This window comes from Grampus griseus (genome assembly GCF_964374135.1).
Source record: "Grampus griseus genome assembly, chromosome: 11".
Taxonomy (NCBI): Eukaryota; Metazoa; Chordata; class Mammalia; order Artiodactyla; family Delphinidae; genus Grampus; species Grampus griseus.
This window is the reverse complement of record NC_139005.1, coordinates 6,991,249-7,008,860: the sequence shown is the minus strand read 5'-3', so window position 1 is coordinate 7,008,860 and position 17,612 is coordinate 6,991,249. Positions and strand designations below refer to the sequence as shown.

At 40.0% G+C, this 17,612-nt stretch overlaps 1 protein-coding gene across 1 annotated transcript; it reads right to left on the bottom strand.

Annotated features, from left to right (window-relative positions):
* Window positions 1–7,614: 7,614 nt before the first annotated feature.
* Window positions 7,615–13,564, bottom strand: GDF3 (growth differentiation factor 3; the record flags this gene model as incomplete). Its single annotated transcript, XM_082666637.1, has 2 exons — window positions 7,615–8,441; window positions 13,303–13,564. 2 exons carry the CDS (start codon window positions 13,562–13,564, stop codon window positions 7,615–7,617), a joined length of 1,089 nt encoding a protein of 362 aa, XP_082522763.1.
* Between the last annotated feature and the right edge of the window lie 4,048 nt (window positions 13,565–17,612).

Below are 17,612 nucleotides of genomic sequence, written 5' to 3'. Positions count from 1 at the left end.
AATCCTAATCACTGGACTGCCAGGGAATTCCCTCACTTTCTTTATTATGTAATTGCATAAATGCTTGAACATACGGGATCTCCCTTGCCTTCCATTCCTGTGACGAAACAATTCTAGCTGGAGAATGATACAAAAATTTAGGCTACTATACAAAGGCCACCTCTACTCCCTTTCAAGAATGTACATTGGCCAAACAGCATTACAATCAAATATGATTCTTTTTTTAGTCATAGGTTTATAACTATAGGTCCACCAGCCTGCCAGAATTTTCCCCAGGGGGCTGTTGGATGGAATCAAAGAAGTGCTTCCCATATTCGATCAGAAAAACATTCATGCGGGCACAGACCAAAAGCAAATCAGAATCCTCACCAGCAAACGGGAGCCTCAAACCAGAACAACAAAACCAAACAGCACAAAGCTCAAATTGGCTTCCAAGTCCCACTAAGCCCGTGACTTTAGTCCCAGAGGCACCTTCCAAATGGGAATTCCTAAAATGGGGAATCCCCCCAGTGGGAACCAGGAGTTCCCCAAACAGACAAGGCCAAAGGGGCCTCGGCGTGCAAGCTGGGGGACTTACCCTAATGCTGGCCAAGGTGTTACAGCGTTCCAAATGCTGTTTTCCTCCTTCCCCCAAATAATTCCTCGGAGTAGGAGGTTCAGGCTGGCGTGGGGAGGAGGAAGAAAGGAGTGTCCTTGAGGCAAAGGTGGCCTTGGCAGTTGCTAGGGCGACCCCATTTCTCCCTCCACTCCGCCTTGGAGTTCTGACTGCCAGCATGGTGGGCTGGGTGTAACCCGGGCTCGACCTTTCCAAACAACAGGTCCCAGGCGATCTGGCCTTTTAAGGAGTCCTCCAACCTTCCGCTCTGTATAAGAGGCCGGCACGAACCTCAGAGCTTCCGATCGAGCCAAGGGACCCCAGTGGGGCCATCCCTGAGTTTTTCCCCCATACGAGCCACCGAATTTGTTGCCTAAACCCGGACTCTGTATACTGGGATCAAATTGAATCCCAGAGACAGAGTTTTGGGTGAAGCAGAAAAAAATAGCTTTATTGCTTTGCCAGGCAAAGGGAGCCACTGTGGGCTTAATGCCCTCAAGACTGTGTGTTTCCTCGGAGCGGGCAGTGAGGAGTAACGGTTCAAGGCGCAGAGTGGTTGATAAAGATCAGGGTATGTGCAGGGTCTGCATTCTTTTCCATCCAGAGATCATCTGAAGACCGTCAAGGCTGGCATCAGGTGGTCTCGTGATGGGCTTCTGTGATTCTCCAGGTTATTACCTTCTCTTTGGGATGAGGAATGCTTACAAAGAGGGGAGTGTAAAGGGGAGTGTTCAAAAGAGAAAAATACTAGGTGCAATGATAAAACTAAGCAGAAACCAAACAGGTCATCTGAAAAGCAAGTCAAAGTGAGTTAGTTAAAACAGGTCAGAGCAAGATGGAGGCTATTCTAATTAGGTTTTAGCAATCTAGCTGGAACATCATATGATGACAAACTACCCTAAGGCAGAATCTGTGCCCTTCTTTCCACCTTTCAAGGCATTCAATAAATGTCAAGTTGAAATGAATTAAATTGATGGTGAAATTTCAAACCAAACCGGCCTGTGGCACATGGACGGGCCTGCCATTAAAGATCATGAGTCTTGAAATGTCCTGAAATACACGTGCTATACATGTTGTGTATAATTTATTTCTATTTTGCGCCGTTCTGCCCAAATCACAGCGTACAGCTTGACTCACTGGCACATGCCTATTTACAGACTGATCTAACTGGACCTTTAAGATTCTAAAACGAAGTAGGGTAATGTGGCAACAAAGCCAGGAGGCCAGGAATGCATGTTTCTCTCTAGGTTCGTGTGTGACCTCAGGAGATGACTTGATTAACTCAGGAGTGAATAAACCTGCCAGCAGCAGAACTACTAGCGGAAGGAAGTAGCCACTATCTTTTTAACAATTTAAAAAAATAACATGAAGGTATTAAACACAGACACCACCCGCCCCCCCAAATCAAAATCTATTTCTTCAACTCAGGAAATCCGTAACAGTTCAGTTCAATGCAGAAGTAAATTTAGCAAAGCAGCCTCAGGAATTGTGGTCAGTCAGGTTGGTGATACATTCTTGCAATTTCAGTAATTAACCCAAAGAACTCAAGTTTTAAGGTAAGAAAGGTCATGAAAGAAAGGTTGATCATTACCAGGCTAATGTCAGAACAGGATTATCATAGTCAATGTCGTACTCAGTCAAAAAAAAACACAAAAAGTAGAGAGTTCCCTGGTGGCCTAGTGGTTAGGAGTCAGGCTTTCATTGCCGTGACCCGGGTTCAATCCCTGGCTGGGGAACTGAGACCCTGAAAGCCGAGGCACGGTCCAAAAAAAAGTAGTATCGAAGGTGAGGTGCATGCAGCCTGGGGGACATACACCTTGAAACATCTGGGTGGGGGAAAGAAAATATTAGAACTTCTATCCCTGAGACACTGAGATGAGGGAAGAAAGCATTAGAACTTCTGTTTAAAACTTTTAAAGTACCATATACTAATATAGTAGTTAATTAATATAATTTGAATAATCATGTATTCATATATTGCGGTATATGCTAATGTTCACTTAATATTCAATATAGTGACATAGCCATTAATCATTATGATTTGAATAATTAAATATTCACATATTGGGGTATATGCTAATTTTCACTTATAGATATTTGAATAATTTATAGCCAAATAAGCTAGATTTTAAGCACTGTGGTGAAAGTGACCATCTATCTTTATTTCCCAAGACATAGTACAGTAATTGGCATATAATAGACACTCAATAAATAATAAAAGTAAAACTAGAGATAATTTACTTCAGAAATAATCTGCCCAACAGGATGATTTGTAATGGGATCGCCCCAATCAATATGATCAAGAAAATAGGCCTGGCATGTGGAGTATTACAAATAAAAGAGCCAGAATTCAACCAAGCATGTTGTTGGATTCCTTCCTGCAGAATATTCATAGGAGCGGCATGGTCTGAAATGACTAGAATTCCTCTAGTGTCTGGATCTGGACGTTCATGAACCTTGCCATTTAGACTTCAACTAACTCCCTTCCTTTGATTTCCTAATACACATTCAGATGACTACTTGTGCCCTTTTACTTTTAAGGAAACCCAGTACGCTGGCTGGCCCTCTTCCCTTGGCATCTTATCGTACACTCACACACCGATAACAGGTTCACATGTGAAATTTTTATGACTTTTGCTTATGCTAATCAGACGTCCTTGTTCAAGTCTGAGGGTACATCCAAAAACCCTGGCCCCTCAAAACAGAGGATACGGCTGGGACCGCAGTGGCAAAGCAAAACAACCATTGATTGATCTTTCTTCTGTTCCATCAATTTCTTAGCTCTTAAACAAATATAATCTGAAAGTGCTTTGTAAACACGTTGGTTCCTACTGTTGGCTTTGTCTCAATTGTTCTACTAACTCGTTCTGAATGATGGTTTGTCCAAAGTCATCTTCTCACTGATACCATCAGAACAGTGTTTCTCATTCCAATGACACGCTTGACAGGCTGAGTGCGTTTTTTTGGGGGGCAGCGCTGTGCTTATGCAGGATCTTAATTCCTTGACTAGGGATCGAACCCATGCCCCCTGCAGGGGGAGCACCGAGTCTTAACCACTGGAGTGCCAGGGAAGTCCCTGAGTGCATTTATTTTTTTTATTTTTTATTTATTTATTTTTTTGCGGTACACGGGCCTCTCACTCTTGTGGCCTCTCCTGTTGTGGAGCACAGGCTCCGGACGCGCAGGCTCAGCAGCCATAGCTCACGGGCCCAGCCGCTCCGCGGCATGTGGGATCTTCCCAGACCGGGGCATGAACCCATGTCCCCTGCATCGGCAGGCGGACTCCGAACCACTGCGCCACCAGGGAAGCATGCTGAGTGCGTTTTAAAGATCACTTTTTATGGCTGAGTAATATTCCATTGTATATATGTGCCACATCTTCTTTATGCATTCATCTGTTGATAGACACTTAGGTTGCTTCCATGTCCTGGCTATTGTAAATAGAGCTGCAGTGAACATTTTGGTACATGACTCTTTTTGAATTATGGTTTTCTCAGGGTATATGCCTAGTAGTGGGATTGCTGGGTCGTATGGTAGTTCTATTTGCAGTTTTTTAAGGAAACTCCATAGTGTTCTCCATAGTGACTGTATCAATTTACATTCCCACCAACAGTGCAGAGGATTCCCTTTTCTCCACACCCTCTCCAGCACTTATTGTTTCTAGATTTTTTGATGATGGCCATTCTGACCGGTGTGAGATGATATCTCATTGTAGTTTTGATTTGCATTTCTCTAATGATTAATGATGTTGAGCATCCTTTCATGTGTTTGTTGGCAGTCTGTATATCTTCTTTGGAGAAATGTCTATTTATGTCTTCTGTCCATTTTTGGTTATTTGTGGTGAGGTGGATGGACCTAGAGTCTGTCATACAGAGTGAAGTAAGTCAGAAAGAGAAAAACAAATACCGCATGCTAACACATATATATGGAATCTAAGGAAAAAAAAAGGTCATGAAGAACCTAGGGGTAAGATGGGAATAAAGACACAGACCTACTAGAGCATGGACTTGAGGATATGGGGAGGGGGAGGGGTAGGATGTGACGAGGTGAGAGAGTGGCATGGACATATATACACTACCAAACGTAAAGTGGTAGCTAGTAGATAAGCAGCCGCGTAGCACAGGGAGATCAGCTAGGTGGTTTGTGACCAGCTAGAGGGGTGGGATAGGGAGGGTGGGAGGGAGGGAGACACAAGAGGGAAGAGATATGGGAATATATGTATATGTATAACTGATTCACTTTTTTATAAAGCAGAAACTAACACACCATTGTAAAGCAATTATACTCCAATAAAGTTTTTTTAATAAATAAATAAAGATCACTTTTGTTTGTGTTCAAGAGGTGCATTTAGAGTTGTTACAATCTCGTTGTTACAATCTCTGTAGTTTCTTCTCCGTTGTCCTTACAAATTGTGTATATTCACGGCTGCCCTACACCGAAGTCCTAGACAAATAGATTGCCAAGAGATTTTGTATTCACTCTACACAAATGATTGTTAACAGTCTGTGTGAATGTCCTTAGTGTCCAATAACAGCATAATGGGTAAACCAGTTGTGTAATATGCATGTAATGGATTACTATCCAGCTATGGAAAAAATCAGTTATATTCATACCTGTATCAACCTATAAGAATTTCTGAAATAATAAATTAAGAGAAATAAAGGGTTAGAGGGCTTCTCTGGTGGCACAGTGGTTGAGAGTCCGCCGGCCGATACAGGGGACATGGGCTCGTGCCCTGGTCTGGGAGGATCCCACATGCCGCGGAGTGGCTGGGCCCGTGAGCCATGGCCGCTGAGCCTGCGAGTCTGGAGCCTGTGCTCCGCAACGGGCGAGGCCACAGCAGTGAGAGGCCCACGTACCGCAAAAAAAAAAAAAAAAAAAAGGGTTAGAAAAATACACTGCAACATTGTTTCTATAAAGTTTACATATTTGTGAAGCAACACTTTATAATGTCTATGGATCCAAATATATGTAGTAAAATTATAAAGAAATGAATGGGAAAGGTGGACACCAAACTCAGGATGGTGGTTTCATTAGGAGGATGGGAAAAGGGACTGGGAGGGTTATGCAGGCGTTTTTACATATATACATAATATAGTTACATTATAATAATCTACATTTTAAAATTTTTAAATAAAAACAAAAGATCAGGTTAAAAATGATAGCAATAATACAGATGAGAATGGTGAGGTTGATTTAAGGTAGTGACAATTGGAATTAAAGAAACGACTAGGGCTTCCCTGGTGGCACAGTGGTTGAGAATCTGCCTGCTAATGCAGGGGACACGGGTTCAAGCCCTGGTCTGGGAAGATCCCACATGCCACGGAGCAACTAGGCCCGTGAGCCACAGCTACTGAGCCTGCGCGTCTGGAGCCTGTGCTCCGCAACAAGAGAGGCCGAGATAGCGAGAGGCCCGCGCACCGCGATGAAGAGTGGCCTCCGCTTACCCCAACTAGAGAAAGCCCTCGCACAGAAACAAAGACCCAACGCAGCCAAAATAAATTAATTAATTAATAATTTTAAAAAAGCCGAGTAGCTATTATCATCATTGAAGAGAAGTAAAAACTTTAAAAAAAAAAAAAAGAAACGACTAAATAAACCAGTGATTCACAGACTTTTCCTCTTTAATTCTCCAAACAAGAGAAGTGACTTCATACTTCCTGATATAACCCAAAGTATCCTACCAACTCTAGAGTTTTACATTTGAAGTCCATGTGAATTTTGCATTTTACCCCATAATATATGCATATTTGTTTTAAGATCAATATATTTTATTTAATATATATCTTCTATTAATTATAGAAGAGTCAACTTATACTTTTAACCCTGTAATTTCACGTCTGAAATTTTTCTATGGAGATGGGGACAAAATGTGGAGAATGATTTGTGAACAGAGTCATAACACTATTCCACCATGAAAATTGCAAATAACACAATGTCCAATGATAAACATTCTTTTACGTAAAATATGTATCTAAATAATTGTATATAATACAGTCATTAAATTAACTATGTAGATGTTGGTGATTTGAAAAAAATTTCTATAAGTAAATACAAGAAGATACAAAATTATACGTATGCTCTGATCTTAGCTATAGGATATATAATATTCATAAAAGACCAGAAGGAAATATAGATATCAATATAGATTTCAAGTACTCTTTTGATATATTTTTCTGCATTATTATATATATATATTTTTTAATTTTATTTATTTATTTATTTGGGTGCACGGGATCTTTAGTTGCGGCATGCTGGATCTAGTTCCCTGACCACGGATCGAACCCAGGCCCCCTGCATTGGGAGTGCGGAGTCTTACCACCAGGGAAGTCCCTATATATCTATACATACATATATATATATATGTATATATATATTTTTTTTAAGTAACACTGTTAGCATAGCATATGAGGTCTGGCAGAGAAAGTTGATTTTATTTTATTTTTTTAAATTTTATTCTATTCTATTTATTTTTCTGGGGTTGTGCCGCGCTGCTTGTGGGATCTTAGTTCCCCAACTATGGATTGAACCCGGGCCTCGGTGGTGAAAGTGCTGAGTCCTAACCACTGGACCACCAGGGAATTCACAAAGTAGATGACTTTAGAATAATTGGATATTTAGCTGCTCTAAATCTCACCTTCTTTATCTATGAAACATAAATAATAATGTTTACCTCAAAGACCAGTGGAATATATTTATAAGGAGCACGTAGAATAATGCCTGCCTATGATAGAAGATCAATAAATGACTGTTTCCTTCTATCTAGAATCTAATATACTCCCATGAGCGTAATGCAGAAAATTAACTAAGATCATTAAGGCTGTGTGTGTGTGTGTGTGTGTGTGTGTGTGTGTGTGTGTGTAAGTGTAACTCGGGACATCATTAATTAGGATGGATTTTCCAAGAAGACAAACTGTAAACATAAATATACTGACAATTCAGATCCAAAGGTCATAAGCCAGATAGTTTTATTAGAACATTTACCCCAAGAACAGCCCTTCCGTTCTATTGCTGAGAGGCTAGCCACACCCGCACTCATCAACTACCATGTTTTCGTAATGCCGTAGAATGACGTTGTCATCGTTGTCCTGATAGAGCATGGAGATGGGGGACAGCTTGGTGGGAATGCAGACAGCCTGGGGAACTGCTGGGTCAATGGCGTGCATCAGCGCTTGCATGAAAGCATAATTGGAGCTGTTGAGGGAGGTGGTCAGTGAGAAAGGACAATCTCCGTGGCAGTAATTTGCCATGAAACCCTTGGGGGCAATGATCCACTTGTGCCAGCCCAGGTCCCGGAAGTTGATGAACAGCTGGTGACGATGGCAGAGGTTCTTGCAAGAAGCCTTAGAGGCAGGGATGGCTGCTCTCCTTTTGCGGGTAGGAGGGTGGCACTGCTCAGGGTTGAGGGTGACCACCAACAGGGAAGCGTGAAGAGAACGTCTCAGTCTGGCGCAGGTGTCCTCAAGCTGAAAATTCACCCCAGAGGCTCTGCCTCCTTTGACCAGTATCTCTAGGAACAAACCTAAGTTCTTCCGGGGGTAACTATTCCTCTTAGCCACATCCAACAGATTGAAGTGAAGGACACCTTGAGGCCATGGTACTGACTGCAGTGTAAACATTTTACCTGTCTTTGGGGTGGCCTGGCCCCGCCCGTGTGGCCCCTGAACCAGGGACAGAGCCAATTCCAGTTCTGGCCCCAGGTTATAGTAAGTGTTGGGCCCCAAGTCCAGGCCCAGCTGGGCCATTGTTAACTGTTCCTCATCTTTAATCGCAGACAGGTTAAAGGAGAGGAGCTTCTGTAGGTGGGAGGAGGCTTGGGAAAGGCTCTCGGAGTAAAGAAAGAAACCTAGACGGGGACAGAGAGATGTGAGTCACCTCCACCTGTGTGATGTAAATGTCAAATGTTATATGTATATCCACGTATACAAAACAAGGGCAGGAAGTTCTCAGCTATACTTAAACTCAGCCATTTGGGAGGATTTGTTTCTCTCACTCCTCATTTATGGCCAGAGGTTCTTATCTTCATATTGCAGGTCCCCAAGGGACCCTGAATAGAATTTAGAAGGTCTATAATCTTGGATGGGAAAAAGAATCACATCTTTATCTTCACTAAACTCTAAGTGACATTTAGCATTCTTTAAATTATGAATATAGGTGACAAATCCCAATAATATTGTAAGCATCTATGACACTGTTACCAATAAAAATCATAGGTATGTTCATATATTAAGTTGTTGCAAATAGCTTAAAATAACATTTATGCTCGAACTACTTTGAATTGATGGTATAGTCCCTTCTTTAGATCTTGTTATTTGTTGCATGAATAAAATATCATATGCATTACTATACACACATTCATTTTTTAAATATTTCTATAAATGTATTTCAGTATTTAATTGGTTTCTTTTAAAATTCTAATTTTTTTTTTTTTTTTTTTTTTGCGGTACGCGGACCTCTCACTGTTGTGGCCCCTCCCGTTGCAGAGCACAGGCTCCGGACGCGCAGGCCCAGCAGCCATGGCTCACGGGCCCAGCCTCTCTGCGGCATGTGGGATCTTCCCGGACGGGGGCACGAACCCGTGTCCCCTGCATCTCAATTTCCAGTGAAGTGGGAGAAGTATTCAAAAGTATAAGACTAGAGGGCTTCCCTGGTGGCAGGCGGACTCTCAACCACTGTGCCACCAGGGAAGCCCTCTAGTCTTATACTTTTGAATACTTCTCCCACTTCACTGGAAATTGAGATGCAATGTGATTCTTCAATTTCTCCACATGGACCCCCTTCTCTGTATCTTTTGAAATTGTGCTGAACTCCGCCTGTTTGCAAAGCTAACTTCTCTGCTTAGATTTTCATACATCACCTACTCCTCTAGGAAAAGGCCCAATAGAGGATACATTTACCCTTTTTTTGTTTGTTTGCTTTGCATCTTCAATTTCTCTCCACAAATAACTTCTTTGACCTGATGCCACCATCTTGTTTGGTAGGGTGGCTCTACCCTAAGAGATCTTCTAAGCTCATTCAGCTTGTGGAGAAATTACAGTGGAAACCCAGGTATTCTAACCATTCTACCACAATGTCTCTTCAAGCTCATTTAAAAAACAACAAAATTAAAAAGCCTTTAAAATGACCCAGGTTCCTGTTCAAGTCTACTATATCATCTCTCCGTTTCTTTTCATTGACCATCTTCTTAAAAAGATTAGTCTATGTTTGCTGTCTCTACTGCTTACCATATATTCTTGTTATTGTCCAACTCTCTTACCCTTACTGGTCCACTGAAATAAACATCTTTAAGTGTTGACTAACTAGCAAATGCAGGGATGTTTTCACAGGGCTTATCCTTCTCAACCTCAGTGAACAGTTGATCTCTCCTGTTCACAGCTTTAATTCTAACGTATTAGTCTCACTTTTTACTCATATCACTAAATCACATTCCTTAGGTGTGAAAAAAACCCCAAAAGACAGAGAGGAAAAGATGAACAGATTTGAAAACATGAAAATTAAAAAGCTTCTATATTCAAAAAAGACATCATGTACAAAATTAAAAGCTGAAAGAACAACCAAGAATACTTGTAATATGTATATAAAGAGTTTTACAAATGATTAAGAGACTCACAAATCATTAAGGAAAAGAATCCTCAACAGGAAAAGGGTCATCATGTGTAAATAATGTATACATTATTTAATGTATAAATTTAATGTATAAATTTGAAAATTTAATGTATAAATTTTCAAATAATAATACAATTATTTGAAAAATAAAAATGAATGATTCGTATTTTAAGATAATAAACATGATAAATATAGTCAATACTGCTGTATGTCGTGTATAAAAGAGTAAGTAAATTCTAAGTTTCTAGCACAAGGAAAGAAATTTTTTTCTGTTTCTGTGACTTTGTATCTATCTGAGACAGTGGATGTTCGCTATACTTATTGGATTTGTTGTTGTTGTTGTTTTGGCTGCACAGCGCGGCTTCTGGGATTTTAGTTCCCCAATCAGGGATCGAACTTAAGCCATGGCAGTGAAAGCGCCAAGTCCTAACCACTGGGCCACCAGGGACTTCCCTCACTATACTTATTGAGATAATTGTTTTGTGGTATACGTAAATCAAATCATTGTGCTGTACACCTTAGACTTACACAGTGCTGTATGTCAATTATATCTCAATAAAGCTGGAAGAAAATAAAAGACTATATTCTAAGTCTTAAACAAATAAGCAAATAAATAAATGATTCATTATCCATTTGAAAGGGCATCGTTCCACCTTATTAAAGAAACATATTAAAACAACGAGGTCATGTTTTGCTACCAGATTCACAAAAATTAAAAGCTAAAAGAGTGTTGTTACGTAATGGCCACCCAGTGCAGCACGGATAAGTACACTGTCATATACTAACAGAATGAAATCCTAGACAGCAATGAAAATGAACTACAAATACACACAACATGGATAAATCTCACAAGTGTAATGTTGAATGAAAGAAGCCAGACACAAAAATGGATACATTCCACAGTTCCACTTACATGAAGTTCAAAAACAGGCAAAACTAATACGTAATGTTCGATGTCAGGATAGCAGTTACCCTTGTAGAGAAGTAGTGATTAACAGAAGGGGGCATGAAGGATCCTCTAGGGTGCTGGTCACGTACTGTTTCTTGATCTGGGTGCTAGTTATTCTGCAAAACTTCACTGAGCTGTTCTGTACAATTTATGCACTTTTCTGAATGTACATTTTACTTCAATAAGTTTCTATTTTAAAGAGACTACCATCAAAGTAAGTGAGAATTCTCATACACTCAACGTGGAGTATAAATTTTAAAGGATATTTGCTGTACATCAAAAGTATAAATGTAAAAAAAAAACAAAACAGTATAAATGTGCCTACCCTTTGACACAACAATCCCCTTCTAAGAACTTATCCAGGGAAATAATAGAAAAAGTGCGCGCACGCACACACACGCAAATAGATATAAAGCTGCACTATTATAATATGTTTATGTTCATCAACAGGACATCAGTTACTTAAATTGTAGCATGTCTATACAATGGAATATCATATAACCATTAAAACAGGGATAAGTTGACTATATGTTCTGACTTGAACAAAATGTTCATAATACTGGAGGAATGTATAGTATGATCCCATTTATAAAAAAATTACAAGTTTATATTATATATATGCAAAGAAGAAAAGTCTGGAAGAATATACATCAACTATTAATGGTGGTTTTCTCTAGGGGGAGCATTAGGGAAGAGTGATAATGAGATCGTGTCCTTTTCCTGTACCATTAGATAGAATTTTGATCATCACAAAAATTAAAAGTTTTTTTTCCATGGTGAAGGGAAGGAAGTAGCCTCAGCTATTTCCTACTCTCTCCTTGGAAAACCCTTCACACCAGCTCCCCTCACCTCTTAACCTTCCTCCAGGAATTGTCCCTGAAGCCCCACCCCCAAGGCATCTAATGTGACACTTAGCACAATGTATGGAAGTCATCTGTTTGTTGATGTGTCTTCTATAAACTCTTAAAAAGCTGACTTTATCATTCATCTCTGTACTCTCATGGTCTTACACAGTTGCTGGCACTTAGTAGGCATCCAATAAATGCTTCTTGGACTCAAATCTTATTTCCAGTTGCTGTAAAACTAACCAGCCAGGGCTCTCAATTCCTCCCACCTCAACCACCTGGGAGGCTATATAGAAATGCAGATTACAACACCCATCTCTGACTTTGAATAAGAATCGGGTGGGGGGGACTTCCCTGGTGGCACAGTGGATGAAAATCCGCCTGCCAATGCAGGGGACACGGGTTCGAGCCCTGGTCCAGAAAGACCCCACATGAGACCGAGCAACTAAGCCCGTGTGCCACAACTACTGAGACTGTGCCCTAGAGCCCGCGAGCCGCAACTTCTGAAGCCCATGCGCCTAGAGCCCCTGCTCTGCAACAAGAGAAGCCACCGCAATGAGAAGCCTGTGCGCTACAATGAAGAGTAGCCCCCGCTCGCCATAACTAGAGAAAGCCCGCGCACAGCAACGAAGACCCAATGCAGCCAAAAGTAAATAAATAAATAAATAATTTTTTGAAAGACATTAAAAAGAAAAGAATCGGGTCGGGGCGTGAGGGGCAGGAACTAGGCTGAAGAATCAACTTGTAACAGTTGATCTGCATAATTTTTGGTGGGTGGTCAGTTTGGCAAATTACTGAATTAACTGAAGGGTATGACGATGGCATATATTATCGCCTTGTATTTACAAATCAAGAATAGCCTTTTCTACCCATCAAAAGTAATGGGAAGGTACGGAGCAAGAAGCAAAAGTCCCGGGCAAACTGAGCCCAGAGGACCAGGATGAGTAAATTTGGGGCTCAGGAGTGGGAGACTGAGCCCTAATTCCACCCTCACACCTCCACCTAAATTGTAGCTCAAAGCTGTTGATTCAGAAAAAACCATTTTGAATCCTGGCTTTGTTCACATACTAGCTGTATGATCTTGAATAGGTTACAGGTTATCTACTGTCTGAGCCTCAATTTCCTTATTGTTAAAAACTTGATAAGAATACCTGCCTTCCTCTCGGGACAGTGGTTGGGATTAAATAAGATAAAATGTGTAAATTACCAGTACGTGGCCGTCCATGAACCCCTCGGTAATTGTTACTTCCCCTTTATTCCTTTCTTCACACCAGATTCATCTCTAAGAAAGACTCCAATGTCCTCACCTTGATCTGGGAGAAGTCGGAGTATGTTCCCACTGACACCCAGCTCCTTCACGTAGCACAAGTCTTGAGAGACGCCAGTGGTTGCTGCTGCCTCTTGATCCTGGAAAATTCTCTTCAAGATGGAAGGCACAGGTTGGAACTTCTTGGGTGAAGGCTCTTTGTCTAAGCCCAGAGACTGGAGAAAGACACGTTCTTGGAATGTCTGGCCCAAGGCCAGGATTAACAGGAGGCCTAGAGCCAAGCCTGGCAGCGAAGGAAGCATGGCCCCTGAGCTGAGGTGAACCTGGCTAGTGGGGCTGCAGAGAGCTCTAGCGCCTGACTGCCCAGCAATTCAGGTGCTGCTAATTTATCTGAGGTAAGATAATCAGGTGTGAATTGCTCTCTTCCCAGCTCCTCAAAGGCAATTGGATACGAAAGCACAGATTTTTTTTTTCTCTTCCCCAGTTCTGCTCTCCCAGAAAAAAATTCACAAAAGAAAGATTACCCACGCGTGGACCTAACTCTACAACAACCTGAGATTTGTCAGCAGTAGACTGAGTGGAAAGCAGATACACATTTATTTTTTTAACAAACACTCATTAAGCATCTATTATGTGCAACGCGCTGAGATGGGTGCTAGGAACATATTATTAGTAATTTAAAGTCTTGTCATTCATAGTCTAATTAGACAAATACACAGGTAGAGTTCTACTAAACTATATCCACAGCCAGGTGGAAAACCAAACCGGGGAGGGAAAACCCCTCCTGGGGAGGTTGATCTACACTCCCCATCTGTTTTCAGCTCTAGGACTGAATTTTGTTCCACTAACTTTGACCTTCCTGATTCAAAGTCAGAAATCAGACTGACTGGGTAATTTCTGTTCCCGTACTTATTAGCTCTGTGACATTGGACATGTCACTTAACCTTCCTAAATTTTGTTTCCTCAACTGAAAAGAAAAACCTGCCTTCTAATTTGCCATAGAAATCTGATAAGATGATGTGTTAAAAGTGCTCGGCACAGAGCCTGCCAAAAGGTAAGCACACACAAAGTGTTCACAGTGGAGAAAACTTCAAAGCTTAGCAGACATTTTTCAGTAAGACATTCAGGGCTAAAGGAACTACACATGTAAAGGCAAGTAGGTTACTGAACAGTCTAAACAAGGCAGCATACATCAATTGCTGTTTTGGTTCTATGTTTTGTTTTGGCCAAACCATTATGAGATTTTTCAAATGCTATAGAAGAATTAGCTTGTTGGTCACCCAAATAATTTTCAAGCTTTTTGAGAACAGACAGTTTATCATTTTACATTATTTTATACCACCTATTTTTTTATCTTGATCAATTTTATTACTGCAGTATTTGTAGATGGAAAGAGTATATACAGATATATATTTGATTGCCTTTCATTTTTATAAACAGTAAGCAACTGTTTTATGAAAATTTATCATTTGAACCTTTTAAATTGAGAGTGGTGGGAAGGGGGACGGTTTCTAGTGTCATGAATGATTTGGGGTCACAAATCATTGCCCTGAAATTATAACCATTCATAAACTCAAACCCTTTACATCAGGCTCTCTGAATCTTGGTCAGTTTCTCTCCCACCTATTTTTTTTTTTTTTTTTTTTTTGGCTGCATTGGGTCTTCGTTGCGGTGAGCGAGGTCTACTCTTTTTTTTTTGGGGGGGGGGCTACTCAGTTGCAGTGCGCAGGCTTATTGCGGTGGCTTCTCTTGCTGCGGACTGTGGGCTCTAGGCACATGGGCTTCAGTAGTTGTAGCACGCGGGCTCTGGAGCGCAGGCTCAGTAGTTGTGGCTCACGGGCTTAGTTGCTCTGCAGCACGTGGGATCTTCCTGGACCAGGGCTCAAACCCATGTCCCCTGCATTGGCAGGCGGATTCTTAAGCACTGCGCCACCAGGGAAACCCAAAAGATTATTGTTAATTAAAGAAAAACAGGGACTTCCCTGGCAGTCCAGTGGTTAAGACTCCAGGCTTCCACTGCAGGGGGGTGTGGGTTCGATCCGTGGTTGGGGAACTAAGATCCCGCATGCCATGTGGCACGGCCAAAAAAAAAAAAAGAAAGAAAGAAAAAAAAACCACAGACATCTCAAGTTAATGAAGTTAGCACTCTCCTCTGTATGGGAAGATGCAAGAGTCTGAGTTCATTTAAATCATTCCTTGAATACAAGCATGGCCATTTATTAAATAGAAGATGAATGGCCTGAGATATCATGAAGGGTCTCACTTTCTTTCCCTATAAAATTACAGCATTAAATTTGACCTTCTTTAAGCGTTCTACAAACAAAAACACTATAATTCTAGGGGAGTGGGGAGGGTCAATATAGGGGTGGGAGAGTGGGAGGTATAAACTACTGGATATAAGACAGGCTCAAGGATGTATTGTACAACACGGGGAATATAGCCAATATTTTGTAATAACTGTAAATGGCAAGTAACCTTTCAAAATTGTATAAAATAAAAATATTTTTAATTAAAAAATAAAACACACACAAAACAAACAAACAAAAAACATTGTAATTCTGGACTTTCAGCCCTAATTAGAAAATCAAAAGCAAGACAGTATGGCTAAATATTATAGAATCAGTTCTGAAGTCATGGACTTGGATTAAAATCTCAACTCTATCACTTACTGGCAGTGAGGTCCTAGAAAAATTGTTTCTCTGGCCTTTGGTTTTCTAATCAATAAAATGAGAAATATATCAGTTCAACAGAATTACTGTGATCATAAGCATAAAAAATATTCAACTTCAATCGTAAAAAGAAGCAAATTAAGCAATATGGATGGACCTAGAGATTATCATACTAAGTGAAGTAAACCACACAAAGACAAATATCATACGATATCACTTACATGTGGAATCTAAAATATGGTACAAATGAACTTATTTACAAAACGGAAACATGGGATTACCTCTCAGTCCAGTGGTTAGGACTCTACCCGTCCAACGCAGGGGCACGGGTTCAATACTGGGCTGGGCAACACCAGCCATGCAGTGTGGCCAAAAACAAAAAAACAAACAAACAAAAAAACCAAAACAAACTCAGACACAGAAAATAGAAAAGAAACTTATGGTTACCAAAGAGGGGAAGGGGAGTTTGGGATTAGCAGATACAAACTACTATATATAAAACAGATAAACAACAAAGTCCTACTGTATAGCACAGGGAACTATAGTCAATATCTTGTAATAACCTATAATGGAAAAGAATATTAAAAAGAATATACAAATGTATATATATATACAACTGAATCATTTGCTGTACACCAGAAACTAAAGCAACTATACTTCAATCTAAAAAAAAAAAGAGAGACTTTATAAACAAAAGAAGCAAATTAAAATTGGGATTGATGTATATACACTAATATGTATAAAATAGATAACTAATAAGAACCTGCTGTATAAAAAAATTAATTAAATAAAATTCAAAAAAAAGAAGCAAATTAAAGCAATATATTGTCTGTCTATCCAATTAGAAAAGTGAAAAAAAATGAGGAAGCAAGGAAACAAATATTACACTCAGCTCTGATACATTAATATATATATTATATATATATAATATATATTAATGTATATATATACATTAATATAACATACCTAGAATAAAAGTTTGCAAATATATTAAAAGTTTTAAAACTATTGTGTCCTTCTTATATGAGGTACGTAGAGTAGTCAAATTCATAGTGACAAAAGCAGAATGGTGGTTACAGGGATTGGGGGAGGAGAGAATGGGGAATGGAGAGTTACGGTTTAATGATATAGAGTTTTTGTTTTGCAAGATGAAAACAGTTCTGGAAATGGCTGGTGGTTATGGTAGCACCATGTGGATGTACCTACTGCCACTGGACCATACACTTAAGAATGATTAAACAATAAATTTTATATTATGTGCATTTTACCAAAATTTTTAAAAATAAATTTTAAAAAATGCTCATGTACTTTGCTCAGAAATTCCACTTTTAGAGTATTCTTCTTTTTTTTTTTGGCTGTGCCACGCAGCATTTTAGTTCCTCGATCAGGGATCAAACCTGGGCCCACAGCACTGAACACACCACATCCTAACCACTGGACTGCCAGGGAATTGCCCTAGAATGTTATTCTTAACCACTAGAATATAAACTACAAAAGGGCAGGGACAGATGATGGGTACTTGATAAATATTTGTTGAGTGAATTAAGTAATGAGAGTGGACAAAAAATTACAAATGTATTCATTTTAGTAATATTTACTATAGAGAAAACTTACAAACAACCTAACTGTACAACAGCAAACGCGTTGCGGAACATTCATAAGTTTTATTATTACTCAGCCA